This window comes from Ananas comosus, linkage group 15 (assembly GCF_001540865.1).
Source record: "Ananas comosus cultivar F153 linkage group 15, ASM154086v1, whole genome shotgun sequence".
NCBI classification, from domain to species: domain Eukaryota; kingdom Viridiplantae; phylum Streptophyta; class Magnoliopsida; order Poales; family Bromeliaceae; genus Ananas; species Ananas comosus.
In genome coordinates, this window is record NC_033635.1 from 2,809,839 (window position 1) to 2,831,288 (window position 21,450).

Sequence of the window (21,450 nt, forward strand, 5' to 3'; positions counted from 1 at the left end):
CTAACGGATCCTAACCAGAGGGACATATCTGAATACATTAGGACTTTTGTAGGGATAGCTTATGAAAGTTGAGCTTTGTAGGGATATATCTGTAATTCACCATGTTTGCAGGGATGTGTATGCAATTAACCCTAAATTATATATATGGATTGTGCTTGTACACCCGGTGCAGGCAATAATTTCTCATGTTAGAGGGCCAACCGGAGCATAGTTCATTACGGCCTAGTAATGACCCGGCCCGGCTAAAAAATATCCAAATTTTCGACCCGGCCTAATAACAACAAAGCTGGGTTTATTGTGGCGTCCATTTCGATAGATCGATATCGAGCGCCCCAACAAAAACCTCTCTTTTACACCCTCAGGCGGCGGGGCGGCGTCTTCGTCGAGGAGAGCGAGGTCGCGAGGATCATTCTCAAAGCGGTTGATCCCCCTATCCCCCAATAATCTCCATTGGTACCCTTCCTTTCCTCTTCTTTTCGATCCAATCCCCTTTTCCTTGGCAAGGTTCGAATCGATTCTTTTTCGCTACTTTTCGAGAGATTCCGGTCGTTTGAGATTCGATTTTTCTTAGGGTTGGGTTTTTCTCCGCTAAGAATCGATTCTAAATATAGAAAAGACGATCAGAAAAGGAGAGAAATTTCTCATTTGTGCTAAAAATAGCTTCCTGTTTAAGCTTAGTGTCGATTCAATCCCCATGTTGAAACTCTGGCGATTTTGATCTCTTAAATTTGAATTTGGTTTGGGCAAAAAAAAGAAAGCTTTTTTGTGTGGCGTTTTGTGGGAATTTTCTTGAATTGATTTTAGGTTATCAGAATATAGCTGCATTGGTTGGTAAATTGTGCTTGAGAATTGAGATGATTCTTTTCCACTTCTTTTGATAGGTATCTGCGAGAAAAGAGGTTCTTTTCATGCACAAAGAGCCGTTCAAATTTACCCTTTTCATGTAGATATTGCGATTAATGATATAGCAATCAAATTCTTGTAGGGAGAGGGTTTGGGCTTGCTAGGGAGTTCGATATTTGCAGGTTGAAAACCCTCTCTTGTACAAATTTTGGCATCGGTTCCTGAGTAAATTATTGTTATAAAGATTTGGGAGTGGGAGGAGTATGGGATCGGTTTGTTCCTGCTTTCAAGGAGATGATTTTGGAGAATATGCCAATGTTGGTGCTTCGATCTATAGACACTGCATCTGCCTGAGATGCTTCGCTCGACAGATTATTCAGGCAGTATGTCCATTCGCGCTTTATCTGTCGTCTTCTATTTTCAATTCTGTGTATTTGTCATATAATGGAAGTTAGGAAAACCCCAATTCTCCACGTGAAAAGAAAATTGATTGTTGTATTCTCTGATATCTGTTTATTTGGCTTGATGAATCAGTTACAATAGCTTCAGTGGGTATTCTTTAATGAGTTTCCCAGGATGACAAATAGAGTGAGTTGTCGTTGCTTGGGCATAAGAAAGGAAGGCATTACCATTTATACCTAACATTGTTGAAACTTTTACATATCAGGAAATCGACAAACTTAGTAGGAAGCATATTGGAAGTTTGGCATGTTGCTTTGTCTATTTCATGAGTCTATAATGCAACCTGTAAGATAAGTCTATCATTCAATTTATGCATGGGATGGTCTCATGTCAATTTTTAGAAGGTTAATGCTAGCTTTAAAGGTTTATTGCAAGATTCATATTTGGCTGTAAAACCCAATCATTTTTTTTTTGTTGCTGGGCCTCTTTCTATTTTGAATTATGCTCTTTGTTGGCCTCATTTGGCTATGGGAAGGCTTGGGACAAAGAAGATTAGAATTCTACTCTTACTGTTTCAGTTAGATATGATACTTCAAGATAAATGCTATTCAAACGGTATTCATTTGTCTGATGATCTATAAATAGTGGATATGCCTCTTCTATTTCCGAAAGGTTCAGCCATTTCATGAAAAGAAATACCGAAGGTGGCACTTACTCCAAAATCTCGCTTTTCAATGGAAATACTGCTGGGTGTTGATCTACTGTTAAAGTTTGGTGGTGAATTGTGGACGGTATAACTTTTCAAAAGTATTTTGTAAGAAAACTAAGAATATATATGTATTGAATGACATGCAACTTGTGATTGTTATGCTCTTCATATGTCCCCCTATATGCTGAAAACAGCTAATTTCTCTTGGAGACCTGTTTATTAAACCATCTTTCTTAAGTTCACTTGCTGTAATGCTCTTCGGCTGTTCTGAGGCATTTGCTGATCACTTAATAATAGGTAGCTACTATTGTTAGTTCTTCCATCGCCCCTTGGTGCAGCCACTATTCACTAGTTCTTTCTAGTTTCTATCACTGGTTATGCTCCTGTGAAACTTATTTAAGTGGTTATGAGATAGAAGTCTTAAATTTTCCCACCTGGTGTCTACATGCATTTGATATCCGAATGTTCATTTTTAGAAAAAGTTGCATATTGTGGTGGGTACATCATGATGTTTTGTAGTTCTCTTTTGTAAATTGAGCATAACTTGGCTGGATCTGCTTATTATCCAAAAAATAGTTATTATAGCATTGTTTTTGGAACAACTGTAGAAGATAGACTGCTTTGGTTTACTAGGGTTTTGTGGGGAGAGGTGCCAACTAGAATATGCTCGACTATAATGCCAGGGAATTCGAGTAATATTGTGTTGTACTGAGATCTAAAATATGATTTTTATGAGGCTATCATTTTTTCCTTTTGACTCTGCAGTACAGCACATTGTTCCAAAGAGGTGCTTTGCCCTCTGTATCTCCATCTGTACAAGGGACAACTCCCATTGCTTCAATTGAAAGTTCTATATTTGATGCATACCGTTCTCTTCCGAGGCCTTTGCCTTATGATGATCCTAGATGCTCTCGTGTACCACGTGATGGTCTTGTATTGAGGCGTGACAAGTCTTCAGGCCATCTTAATGAAGAATCAGAACCACTTAGAACTAATAGTGACAACGAAGTAGAATCTCCCAGTTCAAAAGATAAGAGTGCCGGATCTAATTATGATGGAAACCTCAAGTTATGTTGTTCTGGATATGCTTCGAAGCTTCTGCCAGCAGAATTCACAAAAGGAACGACATACTATTTTCCATCATCTGAAGATGAAGATGTGTGCCCGACATGTCTTGAAGGTAGACAATTTATTTTTCATTTATTACTTTCATATGTGTGGCATATACAACCTCTTAGTTAATATAGCTCTGATGATATAACATCCTTGGTTTTGGTATTGAAGAAACGTCCTGAGGTAAATATGATGAGAATTTTGCTTGCAGATAAGCTGATTTCAGTGAATGGACATTTTAACTTTTTTGAGTCAATTATCTTGTTTCTAAGTTAGCGTGGTGTGATTTTCATCAAGTATCCTATTTTGGGTAGCACCCAGTTTTCAAGCAAAATTCCTGGAAATGGATTCAAATTCACCCCTCAGGAAAATAGTTTACGTTAATAACTTATTCTGAATAATTAAACACACCTAATAACTTATTCCGAATAATTAACCACACCCCAAAGACAATATGTTTATGTTATGCATGTGGGCTTGATTGCCAAAAATCTTTGACTTAAATTTGCTGAAAATAGAGACCTATATTAAAAGAAAGAAAAATTCCTAGTTAATAAATAAAGGTTATATACTTGTTTTTGACATATTTTATAACTATCCCTTCTGCAGAATATACTCCTGAAAATCCCAGGATTGTAATGCAGTGCTCTCATCATTTTCACCTCGGCTGTATATATGAGTGGATGGAAAGAAGTGAAGCTTGTCCGGTTTGCGGCAAGGTAACTGATTTATCGCTGCCTATCATAATGAATATACCACTATCCATGCAATTAATTTTACTTTCCCCGTGGGGATGCCGACAATCTTTGCTGACAAAGCTGTTGGAATACTAGTACAACTAGCTCAGCAGTGCTAATAATTTTAAAATTTGTACATCTTGTGTTAGTTATTGCTTCCTTTTGTTATGCGTTGCTGATGGATCGGTTCAACAGGTCATGGCGTTCAACGAAGCAACTTGATACTTCTGAATCGACTAAGAACTTTATTCCTATATGTTTGTAAATTTGTAAATACATTGGACATAATCAGCATGCTGTTGTAGGCTGTATATATGTGTTCTGGAAGTGTAACACAATAATTTTATCTTCGTTGTTTACTGGACGTAGAATATCATTCAAGGACGAATTCATGGCATCATACTGTATCATGATCTCATTTTCTTAATCCTTTTTTTTTTTTCGACATTGTTGTTATTAATTTATTAGGTTTCTGTGAATTATTGACATTGTGGAGAAGGACTATTATCATTTAAGTCTTATAAATAAACTAGGAAATGTGTCGCATTTGTCAGTGCGGTGGTTGTTTCTATCTAAGGAAAAGGAAAATCGTAGCCAGCAAGTTATATAATATATATATATATATATATAGAGTCCAACTACGGTGCATTTGAAAGTATAAATGAGTTGGTATGTTTAAATTTTTAATTTTTGAATCCATTTTTTTGATCATTTTTAATTTTTAAATTAATATTATTTTTCTAAGAAGACCACTAAACTCTATAATAGTATATCAGTCTAGCTCTCTCTCTCTCTCTCTATATATATATATATATATATATTCTTGTGGGTGTTTTTTATTTATTTATTTATTTTTCATTTTGAAAGCAGATAGAAGTTTGCTTATAAATTTTTATGAGGTTCCAGTAATTCTCTATTATTATGAAGTAATTTATTCAAATTCTAAGAAGCAAGGTTTTAAGTGTCCATCGGCACGGACCGTATCCACTGTGCTGTACAGTGCCAACAAGATACCGGTACGATACAGACCTCGTGCCGATGCCAGAGCTTAAAACCCTCTATTTTTTAAATTAGTAAGTAATTTTTTCAATAAAGTTCAAAAGATGTGATAAAAAGAAAAAATAAATAGTTAGAATATTTTGTTGCTAAAGAAAATAAATATTTTATACTATTATGTGTCAGCACAGAAGAATTTTTTTTTACCGGCACACATCGGCATGGCTCGGCACGCATCGTGTTGTACCATACCGGCAAGTTTCCAACACGGCCCCGTGCCACGGCACTTAAATTCTTGCTATGAAGTAATTTATCTTATTTGATTTGCATGGACAAACAAAATGAAATCATAGAGGTATGCCTTTTTGCAGTTTCTCATCTACTAAATTATTCACGTCCTTAATTTGAGTAAATACGAAAGATGTGTTAAACAAAAATATTTATTCAACCAATTTAACAATTATAGAAATTGAATAAATTATAATAAAAAAAATTAAATTGGCCTATTAGCTCAGTTGGTTAGAGCGTCGTGCTAATAACGCGAAGGTCGCAGGTTCGAAACCTGCATCGGCCATTAAATAAATTGTTTTTTTTTATTTCATTAATTTTTTTGTTTGTCCTTGTGCACTTTTACCATTATTTTAGCATACAATTTAGATCTACTCATTCAATATTTATAACAATTAATCACTCTTTTCATTTTTGTATATTAAATGGAATTTGTATCAGTGAAAACTAAATTATACCTGATTAGGCAACAATGCTATCTCCATGTTTCTTCGAAAAAAAAAGAGGGGTTAAAAAAAAAAAAAAAGGTAGCTCCATGGTTTAAAATTTGAGTAATACATCAATACATCATATAAATCTTAACCATTTATTTTTCTTAATAGATAGTTTAGATTTAATATGACTCTAGAGGTGGCCTACTATTGAAGCATAGGCACAATTCACGAGGTACCTATTTAAAGGATATTTTAGTCTTTGTAAAATATTTTGGTCTACAAAATCAGCTTTATCCAACTAAAAATACTGTAACATTTTCAAATGCCTACAGCAATAGTTGGACTTCAAATTACAACAAAATTATAAATTTAAATTCAGAACAACATTTAAAACTTAATTATAAATCAAATTCAATTTTTTTAAATATAAAACATAAATTTAAAATAAAACTTTCAGTTCTAATTCAAAATTTTAATTTAAATCAAAAAATTAAAATTTGGCTTTAAGATTAAAAGTTCAATTTAGATTCAAATTTAAAAGTTTAATATAAATTTCAAAATTCAAATTTTACATTACAATACTAACTTCAAAAATTAAATTTAAATTCAATAGTTTTTTGAGCTAGATACTTAACAAATTGGATATTATCTAATTTGGTAAGTTACCAAAGTAAATAAGATATTTAATATTTATAGGATACTGACAAATTTGGTATATACTACTAATTTTCTTTTCCAATACTATCATATTAATTGATTCAAATCGGTAACCTGTTCAACAGGTTACTTCATGTAAAACCCAACTATACCCTTTATTAATTAAGAATTAGATTTTTATATTTATGGTGTATTGAAGCATCCCTTTTAAAATTTTGGAACCTAATTAGTACCTGCCTCCTTATCATAAACCTCTTTTTCTGCTTGTAAAGCAATTGTAGGTAACAAAACAATATTAAATGTACAAAAAAGAAATGTCACATGCATTTCTCATTAATATATATCCTCCAAACAAGTGGGGAATGCATGGATTTGTCCTCTTTGCTACTACCTGTTGTTCCATCAATTTGAGACATTATGCACCACAAACATTAAAGATTCATAAAAGGAGTTGCTTCTCCTTGACTTTTCAATTAGATTATGACTATTCTATGCGAAATCTAGCAAGCCTACTAAGCTTTATTGGCCTCATCCCACTCAACAATCAAAGGCAAATTAGGCACTTGTGGGTGTAAGATGCCCAAAATCTCTGCAGCTCCTTAGAAATGAATGGAGGTGAGCAATGGAAAACAACTAGTCATGTACAATAATATACTGTGGACAATAACTTTGGCAATTGAGATCTATGAAGAGACATATTTAAGAGATTTGTGGATGTTATGGCCTTGTAAATATATAGCTTTACAAAGCCTCTGCATATATGCGTGTGCACTACCAGTTTTACTATTCAAGATATGGTTGGATACTTAATTTGTGGGGCTATGCTGGTTCTTTGATTTATAACATGTTAACTAATATCTGCTTTGAGTAGTACTTAAGCTTTTAGGATTTTTGATTTTTCTCTCTCTAGATTGATAAGAATTTATAGAAGATGAGAGGATGAGGTGATGTTTAGTGTGATGATGCACATGTGATGCATCTGTATTGTTGAATGATTAGTGTTGATGTAATCTTTTCAATGTAATAGATCCAAAATTTAGCCCAACATGTCTAATTTTTTTATCTTCTTTTGTCACGTTTCGATTTGCTTTAATAAATTATTTTTTTAATATATAATTTTTTCGTTCTGCCATTCCATTTAGATTTATATTTTGGTCATGTATATAAAGTGCTCAATAAATTTTAGTAAAGCAACTTTTTATATGATTGTGAAAGGGACACTCACATTTTGCTTGTAAAGCATTTAGTAAATTCTAGTAAAGAAACCTTTTCTCCCCCTCTTTTTACACCTCCCAAAAAAATTTATAAATATCTTCAATGTGAGATAGCAAATGGCTCAGGATAATACAATATGGTTGTTAACATTATTTAATTCAAAATTGTTTTTTGTCAAATTATTATTTTCAGTAACATAGCTCATAATGAAGATTAGATGGATTACACATGTGCATATCCCTGGAACTATTATCGAATTAAAAATAGGATTATTTAAAAGTTCGCATATATTTATGATGTAAAGTTGTGCCTACAGTTGAAGGGGCCGTCATATATATATATATATATATAGAGAGAGACCGGCTGGGATACTATCGATAGCACCAAGAGTTTGGTGCTATCGAGTTTTTTACCGTTAGATTTAACCTTGATTAGTTTTATCCGTTAGATTGTACTATTCAACCAACCACCCGCTCAACCCTAGGGGGGCCACATCATCCTAACCGCATATTTTTCAATCCAAGGAATAAAAAATTAATAGCATCAATGGCTTGGTACTATTAAGGGCCCGTTTGGTTCGAGTTATGTAATATTACAAAGTATCTCGACATATCCAGGTATTTTAGATTTCGGCGTGAGATTACTACTGATGCTGTATTAGCGCGTTTGGTTTAATGCAGTAATGTAATACTAGATTACAGTGTTTATAGCATTAATACTTTTGGTTCAGTTTATAAAATTTAGTAATCCTGACATAAAAGTATAGTTTTTCCAAAATTGCCCTTGTTGTGGTCATTTGAATATTATTTTTTGCGAAAATGACGAATGGAGGGAAAGAGATCGTGATGATTACCTGGGAGGACGACGCAATAGAAAATGATAGGTGTTCGTGCGAGAGAGAGAAAGAGAGAGAGATAGAGAGACATCGAGAGGGAGAGAAAGCGGCGTGCGAAAGAGAGGGGGAAGGCGAGAGAGAGATGAAAATAATATTGTTAATTAGATTTGGGGTTGTTGGAGGGTAAAATTGCCATTTTAAATAATATATAGTATTAACGGGTTTCAGTAATGCAAGATACACGACCCCCCTCCCGTTAATATTTTCGATGTAATCCTGCTCGATTTGTAATGCTACATTAACGACTAGATTACATAGCGGATTAACCAAACACAGTTATCCTGGCAGGATTGCCTGTAATCCTGCCAGGATAACTCGAACCAAACGCACCCTAAAGCAAAAACCACGGCCGCCAACTCCAAGTCGTGGGTTGGATAGTTTCTTTCATATTCCTTCAATTGGCGAGAAGCATACGCAATCACTTTCCCGTCCTGCATCAAAACACAGCCCAATCTATTAAAGGAAGCATCACTATAAATCACATACCCTGCTCCAGCAGTCGGCAAGGTAAGAATCGGGGCGGTCGCCAACCTCTGCTTCAACTCTTGGAAGCTCATTTCACACGCGTCATTCCAAATGAACTTAACACCTTTATGCGTGAGCCTCGTGAGGNAGCCTCTATATATATATATACACACACACACTAACATTTAAACTATAAATAAAAATTCCCATACACTTATGATTTAAACTTGTGCCTATAATTGAAGGGGTCGTCGTACACACACACACTAACATTTAAACTATAAAAATGATATTTTAGGAAACATAGTATTACTCTCCGAACAGATTTAAAGATAAATGTGTACGAACAATGCTACTTTTATGCATATTTATTTATAGGGTGTGAATTAATTAGTATTTTTTATTGTGTGTAGATGCAAACACAATCAATTAAAGATCCCCACCTCCTATTTGAGTCAAAAGTTTATAATTAATCCTTTGGAAAGCTTTGTGGATCTTCAATTGTGATTAAAGGAAGAGAGAGGAGGGAAAAGAAAGAAAAGATATCATGGTCACTCCGAGGGCATTAATTGCGTTACCAGATATACGTAAGCAATCTCGTTTTACAGGATTTAATGTACAAAAGCCACAAAAGTCTTTCTCTACCCTATCTCCAAAAGAGGAGTGCTAGGGCTACAATTTATTATGAGTTGTAATCACAGAATTTCTTTTTTTTTTTTTCTCTACTTACATATTATTTTTAAAATAAAATTTAAAATGGGTCAGTAAATTCTACACCCCTTAGATAAGGGAGATTCTATTTTTCTAAAGAAAAAATTCAACGACTATATATGGATCAAGTTAGATAAAGAATACAAAAACGACCAATTTCGTTTATTTTTTTAGAAATAAATATTACTTAATTGAAAATGTAAAACAATAAGATTTTGAAGTTCCAATTTCAAGTAATAATTATCAAACTCTTTATGACTTGCGCTGGAAACAGTCATCGACAAATTTACAATATTAAATAATATAAGGGATTATCAATACACCTGACATCAAGAGTTAGAGTCTCTTTATCCAAGTAGTTATCCCAACTTGCCAAAATAAAAATCTTACTCACCATCAGGCCAAAGTTCATACTCCTCATCTTATTTGTTGAATCTCACACCACAATATATGGTTAAGAGTTGTTCAACATTTATAGCTGATGTGGTCCTTTAAATTGGCTTGAGATCGACTTAGCTTTAGTTGAGACTTATCTATATATATATATATATATATACAAGATGAGCTTATGAACCAACCCAAGTGGGTGGGTTGGATTCATTATCTCAAAGAGTGATTTTAAGTTCCTCCTTTAACCCAACATCTTTATTGCATCGAGCCGATTGAGGTCAACAACAATCCCATCCATTCATAGCAAAGCCAAAAAAGTTGACTAAGGCACACAAATAATGTTCATTCCCACAACCTCAATCACATCTTAGATTTCGATATGTAAAGAGGGTCACCACTAATTAATTTGTGGTTCTCCAATCTATTATTTATACTCTAAAACATAAAATAGTTTTGGAGTATTAGAAATGAATTTGAATTTGAATTAGAAATTAGCTAGTTCAAATGATATGAGCTAGAATTCTACTTAAGATGGGGCTAAATTAATTTTTGTTATTATCTTTTTATGAACCAGGAGCTTAGCCTCCAACGTCTGAGTCTCCCCCCCGGAAATTGAATTCGAAACCTCACCCTTCTCTCTTCGCGCCTTAATCACAGAAAATCGATCGCTTGTTGAGAGTTTTCTCCCAAATAAGTCAGCTCCGCGTAATTGTACTTTTGCTAGTTTGCTCTGGGAGTCGAAAGGGGATCGCTCAGAGGAAAGGAGTTAGCGACAATCACCACAACGTGGTTAGTCATTTAGTTAATTGGAGCGTAATAGAAGAATCTTGCAAAAAACCAAACGTACGTGACGAGTTTATTAGGGTCTGAGATTCGCTCGCTTAGGAACAATTGGAATCTTTTTTGCTATATATATATATATATTATTTTTATTTATCCCAAGGTCCAGTTGCTTTATTTTGTAGCCCAATTCATACTCTAAATGAATGAATCGGTAGCATGCTACCTTTCTCTCTCTAAAAAAAAAAGTCTAACAATATGAACATACTAAATTATTGAGATTATATTCGGAACAATTGTAGATATTTAAATTAGATCATTCATCATGTACATAGAATTAGTTAGCTATGTATTAATAAATGTAAATTTATTCCATGTCTTTAAAACTAGGCATAAAATTTCTACTATACTATATTTTTATATTAGAAATACTAGATTCGACAACATAACTAATTACCATCTATGTTTCTCTCTAAAAGTTGTACAAACCTCATCATGCATTGCCTTTCACACTAGATAGTGCTCGATCTTGAGTTAGGTTGCATCCTTATAAACTCCTCTTTATCCTACAAATATTAGACAACATAACTAATTACCATCAAGTGCGTCTCTACAAAAAGCCATACAACTGATCTCCTTCTATCTTGCATAACATTTTAGTGATATATGTTAGAATTAAAAGTGAGAAGATCTAGTCCGTCGGGTGAGAAAATATCAAAAAAGATTTGAAAAAGAGAAAAAAAAATAAAGCACATAATATTTACGTGGTTCGGCCATCGGCCTACGTCTACGGGCAAATACGGAGCAGAGATCTTCATTATAATGAAAGTGGTATACAAAATATGCCTCTCTCACGAAACCCTAATCCCAAAGAATTAATATACCCATATTTTCTCTCTCATTTTCCGCACCAAATCAATAGCATATTTTCTCTCTCATTTTCCGCACCAAATCAATAGCAGAAAGGGTATACTTATAATAGTGGCTAAATCCTAACACAATTAGAAATACAAACACACTAAGATTATGAATATCTCAATAAGATTAGGCATAATATAAACTTAACTTAATGGGATAATCAAAACAGAATAGAGTTAGAAAACCTTGCGCTACTAGAATTCGAGACATATCTAACAATATATAACTCATCATTCCTAGTGCATATGTTAAAGAACTTGATGGTTGATATCCAATGTTTTAAGTTCAGAACTTTGTTGCTTTATATTTTCAATTAAATTTATTTTTAAAAAAATTAAATGAATCAATGAGCATGTGCTAAATTTCTCGCTAAAAAAAATAATTAGAAAAAAACTTTTTAGTGGTGGTACGTAGTGTTCTTAAGATAGGGTGCACACTCCATCACTATCCATCACCTTCACACACCCCACAATTAAAAAGAACCACCCCTCCCACACACAGCATGCAGAGAACAACACACTCATCCATGCCCACTTCCATAACAACTCACTGCCGCGACAGCTCCGACGACGAGCTCGATGTCTTCGAGGCAGCACGCTACTTCTCTGGCGGGTTCGATGGTCTCATTACCGGTCGACTCAGTTTCCAAAGAACGTTGAGGCAAGAGCTCTTGTTCAAGGGAGACAGAAGGAGCTTAGACATGCCCATGAAGAAGCCTAAGACACCAAGTTCTCAGGAGCCATGCAAGATGGAAAGGAATTATAATGAGATAAAGAGTAAGCAACCCAGCTCCCCAGGTGGCAGCAGGTTGGCTAGCTTTTTGATCTCTTTGTTTCATCAAAGAAGCTCCAAGAAGAAAACAACCAAGTCCCCGGTCACCACCACTCAATCTATGAAGGATGGGAACCTCGCAATGATCAAGCATGGGCAAGAGAGGAGGAGGAGGAAGAGCACTAGCTACTCCCAAAACATTAGTGGTGATCATAACAGTTACTCCAAGTCCATGCACTACTCCTCTAAGAGTAGTAGTGGATTTAGGACCCCTCCACCTTTACCATGCATGCCAAAAGAGAAGGTAACCACTTCTTCTTTGGGAGGTAGAGTTCATGGAAGTGGTGATCATCATGATCATAGTCATAATGGAAAGAGTAGTGTCAGGGAGGAGGGTTTTATGATGAAAAATGTGGGATTTGGGAGGAGAGAGAAGGAAGAAGAAGCAGGAGAAGGGAGTAGTGATTCAAGCTCTGATCTCTTCGAGTTGAAGAACTATGGCATGGAGGATTTCTCAAGCGGCGATTTTCCTGTTTATGGCGCAACTAATGCAGGGATCATCAGTAGTAATTAGGGATCTACAGTTCCAAGTGTTGCTTTCTAATTAATGTAATTGTTTATATGTTTGTCATATAGCTCGATTAGAAAAGTACTTGTCAATTTGCTGGTTTGAACAAATTAATGGCTCTTAATCTTAATTAATTAATCTTGTCTTCAAGTTCATCTAAACTCGCATCTTCAAGTTCATCTAAACTCGCATGAGCTTATTATTCTTTGAGTTCTCTCTCTCTCTCTCTCTCTCTCTCTCTCTCTCTCTCTCTCTCTTTGCCATTTTAGCTAATGTTGGTCTCCTTATACATTCTACTTGATCTTCAGTACTTAATGCACGGATTTACACTCAATACTATATATATAACGGTAAAAAACTCGATAGCACCAAATCCTTGATGCTATCGATAGTATCCTAGCCGGACTCTATATATATATATATATAAAAGTATATATATAAAAGAAACACGAGCTGATTGGCACATTTTTATTTTCTGTGATCTTAATGCACTAAATTGTAGGGTTGATATAAGCAACTAAGCAAACAATTTAGAAGTTATAAGCAATTAAGTAAACAATTTAGAAGTAAGGTTGTCTCAATTGGACGTATGTGGGGACAATTCGCCAAATTATCTACTTGAGAATGTAGGATCTATTGTCGGGCCTTGGATTCCATATCTCCAGATAATTTAGTAAGTTAATTGAAACTTTTCTTCTTTCAACTATTAGCAGATCCCAATTTTTTTTAAAACTAGTTAACTAAAAAGCCCAAAACATGCACAAAAAATTTACAACAATTTTTTTTAATTTTTTTTGATAAATTTTTAACCTTACTCTAACCATTTTAGCAATAAAGTTGCAATATTGAATAGTAAAAACCCAATAAGGGTTGCCTAAATCTTAGAATAGAAAATATTTTATTTGTTAAGTTACTATGTTTTTTTTTTAAAAAAAATTTACTAAAAACCCAATAAGGTTGCCTAAACCCTAAAATGAGAAATATTTTATTTTCTGAGTTAATATTTTATTTTTATTTTTTTATATGAGTTATTACTTTTGAGTTAACATGTCTAAAATATATTTCAAATTCGTTAATAGTTGAAAGAAAGTAAATTTCAACTATTTTACAAAGTTGTCTGGCGATGTGAGATCCAACGCCTACGTGATAATAGATTCCACATTCTCAAATGAATGATTTGGATGGAAAATTTTCCTCGCACAATCAACCCTCTCTCTATTATGTAAACTGATTTAACCATTTTAATTTAGTACTTTATATGGCATAGAAATATGGGTGAATTCAAGGAAAATTAAGGACCCGCTCAATTTTCTCAGCAGTATATATCTCTACAATCACTTCCATCAAAAGTATATATCTTTTATCTCCCATACACGGTACACCCTTTTGCTGCGGTACTGCAATTTGGTCCACCACTGTAAAAACGAACCTGTCAAAAGGCTCATTCAATTTTACAGTGCGATGGCAAAGGGCTTGGTGGTTGGTACCCAAAATCCAAGTTCGAATTCTAGTTGATTCACATTTCCAGCTAATTAAGTTTATTTCTAAATAAAATAAACGAAGCGGGTAGCATGCTACCTATCTCTCAAAAAAAAAAAAATTTACAGTGCGATGTGGCCCCACCATCATATATATTTTACTGTGGGTTGTAGTGTTGTACCAGTACTGTAAGATCAGTGTGTGTTGAATAATATAATTTGTAGTTTTTTAATATCAAACTCCCTCTCATGCATACTGGGGCTTAAATCTTTTAATAGGTTTCAGATATAAACTTGAACTAAAATAAAAATAAATTAAGTAACAGAAGTAGAATATAGCTAAGAGAGGAACTCAAAATTTACTGCTATGATACCATGTAAAATTTTGGGAGAGCTTAATCACTTCATTAAAAACATCAAGTTTATTTGGACATATGTAAGAGTTGACTTCTGAATGTACGTTCTTAAATACGCTACCATTATTTTATCCAAAAATACTGTGATACGAAAAGTATATGAGAAATGCATGCATGCAATCAAGCGCAAGTAAGTTGCACTCAATTTGGCTAAATTGGTGCGCATGATTGGTGCAGTCAATCACAACAAATAAATAATTTATTAATCATCGCTAGACTTGTCAATCTCTATCTATACCCACAGATTACCCACAAATATACAGTTATAGATATTAGTTTTTTTATCCAAAAAATTATAGATAAAACTGGTGAGTATCCGTTAAATGGTAGACATTTTGGACAACCGACCGCGAGTCCCACATATACCCGCAAATATATTTTTTAATTAAAAAATATATAATCTTTATAATATTGACTTTCTAATAATAAAAATTTTATTAATTTTGTATATAAAAATTTGGGATGATAAAATATTTTTTAATTATACAATTTATGCGCTTTAAGATTTTGTATTGTTTATTGTATATTATGATATTTCAAACAAGAAGTTATATTATACTTTTAAAAATTTTATATATGTATTTTGTAGTTGAAATGTATTGGAGTTAAAAATAAGATAAAATCTTGCGGGTAACCCGCATACCCATCTGCCTGTTTGTTGGCGGATATGAATAAAGATGTTGACTACTCAAAAATTTATTTTATCCATACTCATATATAATTCATAGATACAATAATCCATCCGTGAATTACCCAACTCATCCATTTTCCAGTTCTAATCATGGCAATTGATGAAGGGCTAATAGAGGTGTATATTTGTATTTTATACATCCGGCCCGGTCCGATTCTTTTAAGACTAATTAGGGTCGTGTCAAAATAGGCTTGGTCCAGATCCAAGTGATGATCCTAACCTTGTGGATCAATTAATTAAGGACAAGTCCAAATCGAATACACATGTATACATGAATACCAGCTATAGTGACCAACCATGTCCCCCCATCTCTCGAGCATATTCCAAGGTACGTTTTCTCTTTTTTACTGGGGAATTTGATACGTTAAATTTTGCTTCTAAAACCCTGAAAAGGCATATAATTGCTTTGTTAGATCTAAATTCTGTTCTTAATTTCAACTCTATTGTTACCTAAAATGTTCGACTGTGATATAAATAATATTATTTTTAGAAACCTACCTACTAACGTGATCTCAGCTGCTCAGCGTATTGGAGTGCAGGCGAAGGAGTGGGCTAATTTTTGTAGAGCCGGATGACGGCGGTGTTTGCTATACATTTTGTTTTGACGCTTGTTTCTGCTTCTACTTTGATTTTTCTTTTAAGTTCTTTTTTTCTTTGATTTTTTGCCTTTTTTGAGGCTTTAACTGTCTTACTTTATATAGCTAAATTTATTTATTTAATGAATAAAACATGTAGCGTGCTATCTTTTCTGAAAAAAAAAGTTCAACTGTGTAACTTATTTGTATGTAACGTAATAAAAGGGCATGTTAATTAGTTGAATCCATAGGAAAAGAACTAATGGTTTAGTAACCCGTTCTCTTCTACATTTAAAATTTTAAACCCTTGATATTTAATACTTGATCTCTGATTTTTGCATGCAGCTTAATTCTAGCTGTATTGAATTTATCAGGACTACTGATGTCTTTGTTAGCTACCTATATATATATAGCGTGTAATTTTGATTATTCTATTGATTCTTCAGCAATGCATGTAATCATCAGTGATTAATTGCTTCATGTTTGATTTGCCTGTTTTGTGAATAATTTCTGCATATATATAAAATTGGGTTTCTGGTTTGGTTACTCCAATGTAATAGTTAAATTTGAAAAGATCTTGCAGAATTTTTGTAACGGCGGGTACAATTAGGGGTTCAATTATTGCTACGGCCTACTCAGCCCCAACAATTATAATTTATACTTATTTACATATAACTTCTATTACATTCAATGAAACATATAGGCGATGCCCTATACGTTCCTTTCAAAAAAAGAGATTTTTTGTAGGTTTTTGCGTCTAGCTACTGGAACACCTCCTGATTCATTCTCCAACCTACCAAAATTCTACAAACTAGAGAGACACAATTGTGATTTGTGAGAGAATCGGACAAATATTAATTCCTTAGCCTCTTAAAAATCTCCACAGGATGGCAACTCTGAACATGACATATATATACATTCAATTAACATGGAATGAAGTTACAAAAAGAAATTCAAAATCAATATGACAAGAATCTAGCTAATCAGAACGTAACACGACATGACATGATATGACAAAAATGAGACACCAGTTAATTTTTGAGCATGCGTTTGAGATACTATTAAATTAAGTTCGACTTTTGCGTATCTTTATATAGGCATGATCACTAAGGTAATTGCTGAACACGAACGCAACTTACGAAACTGAAATGCTAATAACTTGGGATGTTCTCTCCAAATGCTAGTGACTCCGAGTGCATGCGCGCACAATATATACATTTTTGTTGTGTATGGGAGTTCATGCAAGCTTTTGAGTTTGTCTAAATGCGGTATTACTCAAATGAAAGATGCATACATACTTGACAACATGAAATTATAAAATATAAATATAGTGTATCGGCCAGGTTCATATTTTAGAAGGGGATCTAAAATCCCACCGACAAGCAAAATTCAATAAGTTCACAGATGGTAAAAGCTTGATATGTCGATGTCGCAAACTAATCCTTACGCTCCATTGGCTTGAAAACATCGAAGCTGTTAATGGGGAGACCGTTACTTCTTTCCTGCAGAAACAAATCCAAAACCATACATCATCTCCTCCCCAGAGATACTCCTTTGTTCTATATATAGAAGAAATATTTTATGACTAACTTAGAAGGGTATGATGGTGAATATATAGTTGTTCTAAATGTTAAACTTAACACAATTTGGTCTCTTATCTTTCTCTTAACAAGATTAGTCCCCTAACTTATGTAATCTCTGGCAATGTTGTTCCTATATATATTATGCTTCAGGGTTTATTACACTCTTTTGCTCGTAGCATGCGTTAGAGTATTTTAAATGAAAATAAACATAGGGATGACATTACAAAAGCTTAGGTAAATTCAGGCTAATGTGTTTAAATGAAAGATTAGGGAACAAAATGCCATCTCTTGGTAGTTTAGGTTATATTTTATCAAATTCAAAATTAATACTTACATGCGAAAAGGACATTGCTCTTACCGCTACATTGTTCTCAGAGGTTGAAACAGTTGAGCAGCGAGGATCACACTTAGCCCACTACAATTAATGGATCCAAATCAACAGAAACATGGAATAAAATTTCACAAAGAAAATTGGTTACTTATAAGATTAATTCAGTACAACAAATCTGAAAATCAAAGTTCATGGAGTATTGGCTTACATTTTTTGCAGCCATGCTAAAGGCCTCTCTGTGAGGGATATCAGGTTTCACAGCTTTGATTCGCTGTATTTCTTCCCTGTCATGCATTTTTGATTATCTTAATTTGAAGGGACCTTGCAGGCTAAACAATTTACGAACTGGCAAGTAAAATGACTTCCTACTTATCAGTCAAGTCTCTTTTTTTTGACATGACTAACGGTTATCGAAGAAAACTGATAGACAGATCAGACCCATGAAAAGGTAAATAGTGCAATTATATATGTGGCTCTTTCCTCTTTATTTTTTATAATTCCGTGTACGATTTGCGAATGCTCAGAGAGGTTTGGCATGCATATTTTCTCTCTTTTTGAATCATATATAAGACGAGAGATTAAGAACATTTGCATATGATTAGGTTGTAAATACATTTGAATTTGGATCAATAAAATATATTATGATGAAACATAAGTTAACTATTGTATACCTGTATATAAAACTGAAATAACAACGTGCTGGCTACATTACGAATTCCTATTAAATTTATGCTGATATTAGATCATTTACATTGCTTTAGCCTATTGTTTTGATATGTCTAATTCAAAATTTATTGGTCAGCTGAACCCCAATCCACTTAACAAAAGAGAAAAAGAACCATAATTAATACATGTAGAAAATTAAAACAGTAGATCAAATTATATGCAAACTTATGGGGAAAAATTGCATAATTAATTGTAAAGAGCATACAATGTAAACATTAGTGATGATTGAGAATCCTTATCATATATATAGAGACCTTAGGAGTTAAATTACATTCTTTATAATCCAGTAGATTGAACCCCTTTCCTTGTTACCCCACCTGTTGCCTCTCAATCTCTCGTATTCATCATGCACATGGAAGAAGAATATTCATTCTTCCTGGATCTTTTTTTTTTTTTATCAAATTAATCCCTTCATCAGTAAGTATGTAGGTATATTTATATGTAACGTACTGCATTGGTAGGTATATATACAGTCATATATAATTATATATTATCATTAGCAATATATATCACAAGGTTTGCACTTCTCTATTCCTGCAAAAGTGTAAAGAAATTGTGCAATTCAACCAAATGATTTAGATTTTCTTGCGCATCCATCCCTTGCGAAGTATAAACATATGATATTTAGTATTTATAGTTAGAAAGAAGATGTGATATTATGTAGCTATAGAAGTTCAATTCATGGAGACTGAACTGGTCAATTTATTGTTATCGAGCTATTGACGATTTGTTTCATTTGGCATGTTTGGCAGTAAATCTGTTTCCATGTAATCTGCTTTTGTGTATGTAAGATACAAATCTGTAGTTTAGCGAGCCTCCTTATATGATTATATATTTTTATCTTAACAGTTTAATGAGCCTTCTTACAGACCGACACGATAACAGTATACTGCGACAACTTAGGATGAGCTCTTGTCAAACAATAGATCTCATGGCACATATTGCTGTAAAAGAATTTCTTATGCCAGAAAAAAGAAGCACAAGCCTTACTTCATAAAGCGATTGTAAGCTGACGGAAGTCGATGTTTCTTTTCAGGAGCTGCCACCAAGAAATAAACCAAAATAGAAAGAGGAAATTAAAGAGAATTAATTTGGGGAAGCAAAAACAGGAAATTATTAAGGTTATATATATGTTCCCGACATACGTTTAACAACAAATGGTGCTTTGGTGGTTGTCTGTTCGCTTGACATCGATGAGTTAGACGGCGAAGGTTGCAATCTCCTACAATCGTTGCAGGGACCCTAATTCAAAGAAATTAAAGAGTCATTTAATTTTCCTCAGTATATTGCCAGCTATATAATATTCAAAGAAAACATAGAAGCTATAAATTTTCCTCATTATATTGTCAGCTATATACATAATCATTTCCAATCAATAGCTTATGTTTCAGTAAACATAGCCATTTAATTTTTTTTTTCTTTGCAAAAATATTCAAAGAAAACAAAAAATGAATATATACATGTACACATATATCTATGAGCATTTTTGGACTATTAATATTATATCGATATTCTTAACATAAAAAAAAGGGACGAAAAAAACAGTTTGCACTAATAATAGGTAAGAAAATTAATTCGGCAAAAGTGGGAAATAGCTGAACCTGAAAACACATTTGTTGATGATCAGTAGGGCAAACGGGTTGCACCATAGGCCTTGGGCTAAGGAAGGAGAGATTGTTGCAGTGTCCACATTTCACAGTAACAGTGTCCATTATCCTCTTGCATGGAACCCCAACCTGAAAACCAAATCCATCACACCACATGGGATTATTAAAAACATAAAAAGCAAGATACTCTTTGCATGCACCCTCCCCCTATAAATTTATAATATATATTATTCTCATGCATTTTAATTTTTACTTTCTGGTAGTTGTAGATCAACCCTAGGGCACTTAGCCGTATAGGGGACACTTCTTTTAATGGGGAAAATATATGAACTACTCTGAGGACAAGCCACTACAGTCGCACGTAATCTTCTTTCATAATTAACTTTAGGTTTGAGAGGTCCAATCCAAAGAAATTAAGTATAGAGTCTAAGGCATTGGTCGAAGGGGGTATAATTTAATTAATTCCAAGTCCACAAAGCTAGCTAGCTAGATAAATATGTTACAAGGTTGAAAGATGCCCTTTTTTTTTTAATGCAATACTGTACAACCCTGTTGCATTAAAAAAAAAAAGAAGAAAAAAAGCTAGTTAGATAAATATGTTAAAAGGTTAAAAGTAAAGTGATCGCTTGACCAGAAGAAACTAGAGTTGATCAGAGAGAGAGAGAGAGAGAGAGAGAGAGAGAGAGAGATGATATCAAATGCATGCATAAAGATCTGCATAGAGAGAAAGAAATGTTGGGTAAAAATGATCCAGCAATCACAAACACGAGTGGATCGATCTCTTTCTGAGTATTCTCGAAGAGATCATTACCGCGAGAACGGTGTTACAGTAGGTGCAACGAACGTAGCAAAGGTGCTCCGAGGGAGAAACCAAGTCCATGATCGATGAGGAGAAGTAAAAGAAGATGAGGATGAGGATGAGGATGAGGAAGAAGAAGAGAGGAGAGAAAAGCTAGCTAGTGAATTAAGAAGGGAGAGAGTGGGTGGGGGAGCTTCTTAAAGATTCCAAGAGAAATAGACGCCATGGGTAGGGTTTCCATTACAGCAATAATGCCCAGGGAGGGATGCCCCACAGCAAGGGTTGTACGGACGAGCCAACACCCCAGCTAGCTATAGCTACACATCATTATAAAGTATACGGCCTAAGCCAC

General features: G+C 33.9%; 3 protein-coding genes and 1 non-coding gene across 8 annotated transcripts; 3 read left to right on the forward strand and 1 right to left on the reverse strand.

Annotated features, from left to right (window-relative positions):
- Positions 302-4,264, forward strand: LOC109721591 (E3 ubiquitin-protein ligase At3g02290-like). 4 transcript variants are annotated; one of them, XM_020249277.1, is made up of 6 exons: positions 302-453; positions 882-899; positions 986-1,226; positions 2,720-3,134; positions 3,677-3,786; positions 4,000-4,264. In XM_020249277.1, exons 3-6 carry the CDS (start codon positions 1,107-1,109, stop codon positions 4,024-4,026), a joined length of 672 nt encoding a protein of 223 aa, XP_020104866.1. In that variant the 5' UTR covers positions 302-453; positions 882-899; positions 986-1,106; the 3' UTR covers positions 4,027-4,264. The 4 variants fall into 4 exon arrangements, with proteins under 4 accessions (XP_020104866.1, XP_020104864.1, XP_020104865.1 ...); XM_020249275.1 differs by having other exon boundaries at positions 882-1,226; XM_020249276.1 differs by having other exon boundaries at positions 304-504; positions 882-1,226.
- Positions 5,301-5,374, forward strand: TRNAI-AAU. The gene has a single exon. It is a non-coding gene; the product is annotated as a tRNA-Ile (tRNA).
- LOC109721583 (protein BIG GRAIN 1-like E) lies at positions 12,016-13,022 on the forward strand. Its single transcript, XM_020249267.1, has one exon. It carries the CDS (start codon positions 12,056-12,058, stop codon positions 12,896-12,898), a length of 843 nt encoding a protein of 280 aa, XP_020104856.1. The 5' UTR covers positions 12,016-12,055; the 3' UTR covers positions 12,899-13,022.
- Positions 17,351-21,390, reverse strand: LOC109721724 (protein DROOPING LEAF). 2 transcript variants are annotated; one of them, XM_020249475.1, is made up of 7 exons: positions 21,111-21,390; positions 20,294-20,428; positions 19,838-19,934; positions 19,683-19,731; positions 18,175-18,250; positions 17,994-18,050; positions 17,351-17,554 (listed from the first exon to the last, which is right to left on the reverse strand). In XM_020249475.1, exons 1-7 carry the CDS (start codon positions 21,177-21,179, stop codon positions 17,489-17,491), a joined length of 549 nt encoding a protein of 182 aa, XP_020105064.1. In that variant the 5' UTR covers positions 21,180-21,390; the 3' UTR covers positions 17,351-17,488. The 2 variants fall into 2 exon arrangements, with proteins under 2 accessions (XP_020105064.1, XP_020105063.1); XM_020249474.1 differs by having other exon boundaries at positions 17,970-18,050.